This window comes from Lolium rigidum, chromosome 2 (genome assembly GCF_022539505.1).
Source record: "Lolium rigidum isolate FL_2022 chromosome 2, APGP_CSIRO_Lrig_0.1, whole genome shotgun sequence".
Lineage (NCBI taxonomy): Eukaryota > Viridiplantae > Streptophyta > Magnoliopsida > Poales > Poaceae > Lolium > Lolium rigidum.
The window spans coordinates 61,230,321-61,236,982 of record NC_061509.1 but is presented as its reverse complement, the minus strand read 5'-3'; the positions used below and the strand labels follow the sequence as shown (position 1 = coordinate 61,236,982).

The window sequence follows — 6,662 nt, the reverse complement described above, 5'->3', positions numbered from 1 at the left end:
GGCGTTCTGCTCGGTGGAGGGGAAGGGCTTGGATGGAAAAATGGCGGCGGCGAGGCGGTTTTTATAGCGGGGAAAGAGGATGCGTTGGTGGCCATTAACGCCGATGCATGCCTTATCAATGGGATGCGTCAATGTAGTCGTTTGCCGCCGGCTGCAAATGTTGGTGCTGAACCATTAACAGGACGCGAAAGGCGAGGAGGAAGAAGACGACCGGTCTGTAGCCGCTGATAACGCTGGCCCACGATGACCCGACGCTTCATGCATTCTCTTCCCGCCCTCCTTCCCACCAACATGTGTCCATCTGGCGCCCCCGCTAGCTTCCATGGGTTAGGTCTGGTCTAGGGGCGCCAGATTACTAGTTGAGCCGCGCCAGCGCCAAAATGAAATTGGAGGGATTTTTAGCAGCGGCACCCCCATCCCGAGTGGAGATTCTCTAAGATCTCGCCATGACAAATAATGTTCCTCTTGGATAGGAACAAGGTTTTGTCTGTCAAACATGGGCACAATAAACATTAATGAGAAGCAAGGCCCTTTCTTCAAAATTTCTGGTGGAGCGCCACGTCTTGGGGTTAGTCTTCACTTAATTCAACATGGCCTGAGCAAGTTACAGTATGCAAATGATCCAGTGATCTTGTTTAAAATATTGGCAGCAATATTTTACACACGAAATCCCTTCTTTACTATTTTGAGGGTATGTCAGAAATGAAAATCAACTATCACAAAAGTGAAAATTCTGTGATAGTCTTGACAGAATAGAGCGAGAAAGGGGCTATAAGCGCACTACATATTTCGATCACAATGGGTCATCTTGTCCTACAATCAAATTTGGAGACATTGTACATCCTGTTCCACCATGGAAGCAAAACTGACTGCATGTAAATAAGTAAATAACTCAAACTTCCAAAAAAATGTAAATAACGCAAGAAAACATGGCAACAAATGCGTCGGATGAACAAGAATGCAGCATCCTCGCTTGATACATGTCATGTCACAAATCGCTAGTGCAATGCCCGCGCCATGATTGAGCGATGGGAGAGCTGTTGCTCATACAGGCACCTGAATATCTGATATTTCGCGTCATGGTATTTCTTCAGCTTAGGATCCAAAGACGGATACACAACCTTCAAAAGGAACAATTATACTTCAGAAACAGCAAGTGGAAACAAGAGACAAGTAAAGAATACTCGTAATTAGTTAGGGGCTGTTTGGACCCTTGGTCTTTTGCTTCTACTTTCTCTTTCCGTCTTCTTTTGGCTGTTGGTTTTCGTTCTGTTTGCATAGCTTTGTCATCTGGATGTAATACGTGACATGCATCGTTGACGCATGTTCGAGAAAAAAGTTATACCTTCCCTGGTGCATTCAGTGCTCTCATTGCATCACGAACGCCAGAGAACTTCTTTGCAGCAACAGCACCCAGAATAGCAGCGCCTAACAGCACAGACTCGTTCTCTCTAGGAAGTATTATTGGACATCCTGTAAACAACAAGTTAACTTTCAGAGGATAGGGGAGAGGAGGAAATGGAGAGACCAAATTTTACTGCAGGAAGAGTGTTCTTTGATATACTGCAGGAAGAATGTTCTTTGATATACTTGCCTATGATATCTGCATGTTCTTGGATATACAAGGAGTTCTTTGAAAGTCCGCCACAAGCAAGAAGAGTGTCAATCTGTTATATGCATGACGAAAAAATTACATATATTCTAGGCACCGACTTCTAGACCAAGTTACTTCTCAGATCATTGGCAGCAAATAAATACCTTGTGCCCGTGAGCATTGCAATGCTCCACGATATGACGAGTGCCATAAGCAATGCCCTGAATTGTTGCAAGGTACAAAAGCGCCAAATGCTTCTCACTTGTATCAAGTGTCAATCCACATATCACCCCTTTAGATTTTGGATCAGCCACAGGGGACCTAGCGATAACAATAGTTGTTACATTCATGTCAACCGCACTGGAAGTGTGCAATCTGGTCCCAAGTAAACATTAACCAACAATTTCAGGGGGAGAAAATAATGTGTGTGCAAGTGATAGCCTGATAAGATTATGGTATAAGATTGGTTTAAAAAAAAATATTATGGTATAAGATTTAATCTTTACATGAGATTGCTAGATGCCTGTGCGATGGAAAAGTGTTGCCATATTTCGTTGAGTACATCTAATTAGAATGACAATAAAAGAGAAAAGTAACATGTTTCCTAAAAAAAGATGGAACAGATAATTGCATAATGACATGGCATTAAAGTTGGCATAATAGACCCAATTTTAATGACCCGGAGTGAAAGAATGATGCAGTGTCAGGGACATATTGATTCATAATGTCTGGTTGAAATTCATGACAGGAAAAGAAGCCTGGTTGATCTGTTCTGAGATCTTTTGTGTCGGTTGGCTAGAGGAGGGAGTGCAGGCCCTTAATCCACCCGCATTGAAGGCTTGGCCTCCGCAGTGTGCGCTCACGGATATTTCTTCAACTAAAACCAACTAATAATTTTTGGTGTCACATAGTAAATATACAAATAAAAAAAATCAAGGCAACCAACATTCTTGGTTAACACAGAACACAGAATGCACAATCCTTACCGATTTCCATGAAAATCTGGAAGAACATGCGTGTCTTGACTCAATGTAGACAGAAAAGGCATATTTTGTTCATGTGACATGGAAAGCAACATCTTGTTCAGCAACTCACAAATGGACAGATCTGCACAATTTGAGAAGAATATTACACACCTTTTACATGGTACAGCTTCGAAGATGATCTGCTTCAGCAAACATGAAACTTACTTTGGGAAGCAGCTTGATTAGCTAGAAGGGGAGCCGCAGGATGATTTTGAACAATGTAATCAAGTAAAGCACCAGTTGCACTCTGGCCACATTCCGTGAGCCAAAACTCAGGTATCATTGCTGAATGTGGAATCGCAAGATAAGCATTAAGCCATTAACTAACATAGACAACATAAGATGCAGCGAAACCAAGTGCAGAAACAAACTAATAGAGATGCTGGCAAGGACCATAGGGAAGTAAATAATAAAGATATGAAGGCAACTGTACCAGACAAAAATGGCCCCCAGACACCAGGGATAAATAACTTTTTCTTTGAAACAGCCATGTGGCATGTAGATGTTCCGCAAACCAAAACCATGCGATGGCATATTGCCTCCTCATCAGACACTGCAAACAAAATGTTCCACATAATCTTGTGTGTGGTGTGCCTATATTTGGCTTGTGTACATATTCTTGTTCTCTAGCAATGCATCTCGCTGAGAGCCTTTTGCTTTTTCTTGGGAAAAATGTTCCACATAGATAAATGTGAAATTAGATGTACTCGTTTCTTTAGGAAACACAGAGGAGAATCAACACTTACTGTCAGCTTTAAACTCTGCATTCGACATACTTTCCAAGACTCCAACAGCACCAGCATAAGCATCAAGAATCGAAATTCCAACCGGAGTCCTAGGAAGCAAGCCTAACTCCTGAAATATTGAGGCAAGCAAAATACAGCAATGAAAAATAATCGTTTATTTCTAACATAAAAACGGTAAGAAAGAACTTTGGTAATTGATTGCCTTGTTCATGCATGATAGTACCATTTACCATAAAGGCAGCTTAAACAGTGCCATTATAAATCAGGAGCAAAACCGATTTGCTTGCCTTTGCAGAAGTAGGTGTTAAACCAGAACCTAGAGGATGACCAGGAAACGCAACGCTGTGTCCTATTTCGATCGCACAGAAAAGTAAGAAATGGCCTTTAGAAAATTAATAGCCACATATCATACACTGGTTTTAGCACCAAAAGCGAAATAGATATGCACTCAACCTATTTTTGCACGGCTCCCTTCATAAAGGTCTCCCAGGCCTATTTGTGCCCAGAAGACTTCATCCCTTCCACATGGTTCCATATCAGATGAATCTGATGCCCTCCACTGCTCCATGTGCGATAAGCTGCGGGTGTCATCACCGGTCGCCCTAGAAAATAAACAACCAAATCAAAATATGTTAGGAATTCAAGTCGTCGCTTATAATAAAATCAGGCTTCAGTGTTACCTCACCGATATGTTAACCAGTTACTAAGGTCCATCCACCTCCATACCATAGACCAAGACTCTTGCATATTTTCCTTTACCCATAAAAGCTGTAAATTTTTTAAAGTCAAAATATGATACGAGCAATGGAGTTAACAGTAAAATACACAACAAACCTATTGTTTAAACCACTGCTCAGTACTAATTAAGTCAAAACTATGTTGGCGTCGGTACTCTTTAAGCAAAACATCATATTCTAAAGAAATCGAGAAGAGAACATTGTGCTGTTCAGTTTTCAAAATGCTAGAGTTCTGAGATTCTGCAAATTTCAAGCCAACCTTCTAGGATGGTAGAGCAACAACATGGTACTATAATATCGAGCAGCCAACACAGAGTTGAGATCTCCAATATAAGATGGTTAGCAGTTTTTTTTAAATGCATGAAAATAAAAGCAGTTACCTTTGGAGCTTGCATTTCTGGAGAGACACCTCCACCATAAAATTGCAATACTGGTGAACCCTGAGAACTAATTCTCTCAGCCTGGTCAACAGACCTATGGTCCATCCAGACCAGGATGTCTCTTTTTGAATCACCATCCGAAGAAACAGAAACAGGAGAACCATCAACACCGACAGCAACTGCAAGCAACCATCCTCTGTCATCAACTTGATAAAAATTCTATTCACCTAAGACACAAAATTCTCATTCAAACCCCAAGGCACGTGGTTAAAATGGAGATCAGAGCAAACCAAGAGAACAAGTAGCGGTGAAGCCAAGGCCAGCAACATCCTCGGGGGCAACATTTGCCAGCAAGCATGCAGATCTTACAGCAGCACACACTGCATGCCAGATATCCGTTGACGATTGCTAGTGGTGAAAACAACCAAGAATTAACAAGACAGCGTATTGATCACGTTGTGCACTGTATTGATGAACATAGAAGTTGCCAACCTCTACACAATCCTTATCTTTCCACATCTGTATAGGGCTGCTTGCGGAGCCAAGAAGCTTACTCTTCTCATCAAAGAGGCCTGCATCAACAGACAACGAACAATTTACAACGCCAACCCAATGAAATTAACTCCTATTTTTAGTTTTCTATAGTATGTCCAGTGGCAAGGAAGCCTCTAAACTCCCAATGAAATTTCTCCATCACAGAGGGAGCTAGAGAGTTACCCAAAAAAATACTTCAGAATTCCTTCCATTTTCTGTACAAAAAAACATACTGCCATTATGCTAGCCTTATGTTAACGAACAATTTACAAAAATAAAATTAACTTCTTTTTTTAATAAAAGAAGAAAAACAACTCCTAATTTAACTACAATATCTTCAGAGGAAAGAAAGTGTCTGATTACTTATTCACATTAACCTCCATCACAGAAAGTCAGTTAGAGAGTGTTAAAGAGAACTGAACATATTTCTTTGCATTTTCCGTAAAAAACATACTTCCTCCGATGAAGGTAGCATTTAGTTCATCACTGGAGTGGACTCGCATGAAATATATTTCCTTCCATTTAATCTACCAAAATAGCAATGCTTACTTCGCTTTAAAGACAGCATCGGTATTAACTAGCCTCCTAAATCTCGACCTAATATGGAAAATCCGACATTATACTACTAGAAACGCGAGAGAACAAGGAGGGAGGAGTTTTGAACGCAGCAAACCCGCGCGAGCACTGCCGGTGCCGACGTCGACGCCGATGAATACGCCACCGCGGGACATGACGCCGGCGGCGGAGCAGCCGGAGCCGGGGACGAGGACCTAGCGCGTCCACGTGGGCCTCTTGTGGGGCTTAGGCTGCGTCGGGTCGCTTTGGCTGGGTTGTATCAGTCTGATCGCAAGTTGGGCTCGGATCTAGGCCCACTCTCGAGTTGAACATCGTTCAACGTGGTACTGTGATTTAGGAATTCATGTTTAAATTTACTGCTTGCAATTTGGCGTTTTGGAATTTGATTTAAATACAAACCTTTGTTTACCGTCGAAGGGTGACATGTTATTTTCGATCTACTTCTTAATAGTTTTTGTTTTATGCTGAATCATAACTTTATTGTCTAACCATGGGCGATTCGAAGTTGCCCTTTTGGGATTGCACTTGTTAGAGCATCTAATGTCGCGTCCCCCAAAGCGTCTCCCAAACGGCGCCGGATTGAGCGTTTAAGGACGTGTTTTGTTCGTGCCGCGTTTGAGGGACGTCGCTCCCCAGCCGCGTCCCTCAAACGTCGCCCCCAAACATTAAAATATTTTTTTGTACGAGTATTTTTATTTCAATAAAGAGAAGAAAGATTCCACAAACTAATACATAATTGGGAATGTGGTTTACATGAAGATATAGCTTGGAACATGGTTTTCCACAAACTAATCATAGTTTGAACCATGGTTGACACAAATATAAACAAAAAAAACTAAACCTAACTAGGCCGGGCATCGAATGTTTCGTGTGTTCGCTGCCAAGAAAGAACACTTGAAGGCACACTCAGTCACCCAAACTGGAAAATCCAGGGGGTTCCACTGTTGGTTCTTCATAGGAAGAACATCCAGAAACCTTGGTCCATTTTTTCGCTGCGAAGAAACAACACTCTTCAGTCGTCGTCCTCCTCGGTGTTGTCGCCGTGGTAGTTCCGGCGGCAACGCGTCTCG

At 42.0% G+C, this 6,662-nt stretch overlaps 1 protein-coding gene across 1 annotated transcript; it reads right to left on the bottom strand.

Annotated features, from left to right (window-relative positions):
* Nucleotides 1-755: 755 nt before the first annotated feature.
* LOC124691825 (FGGY carbohydrate kinase domain-containing protein-like) lies at nucleotides 756-5,785 on the bottom strand. Its single transcript, XM_047225099.1, has 15 exons — nucleotides 5,690-5,785; nucleotides 4,975-5,054; nucleotides 4,773-4,890; nucleotides 4,483-4,661; nucleotides 4,051-4,133; nucleotides 3,819-3,967; nucleotides 3,653-3,714; nucleotides 3,366-3,474; nucleotides 3,053-3,172; nucleotides 2,785-2,904; nucleotides 2,581-2,701; nucleotides 1,759-1,915; nucleotides 1,595-1,667; nucleotides 1,346-1,473; nucleotides 756-1,121 (listed from the first exon to the last, which is right to left on the bottom strand). The coding sequence occupies exons 1-15, from the start codon at nucleotides 5,745-5,747 to the stop codon at nucleotides 999-1,001; spliced, it is 1,680 nt and encodes a 559-aa protein (XP_047081055.1). The 5' UTR covers nucleotides 5,748-5,785; the 3' UTR covers nucleotides 756-998.
* Nucleotides 5,786-6,662: the final 877 nt, after the last annotated feature.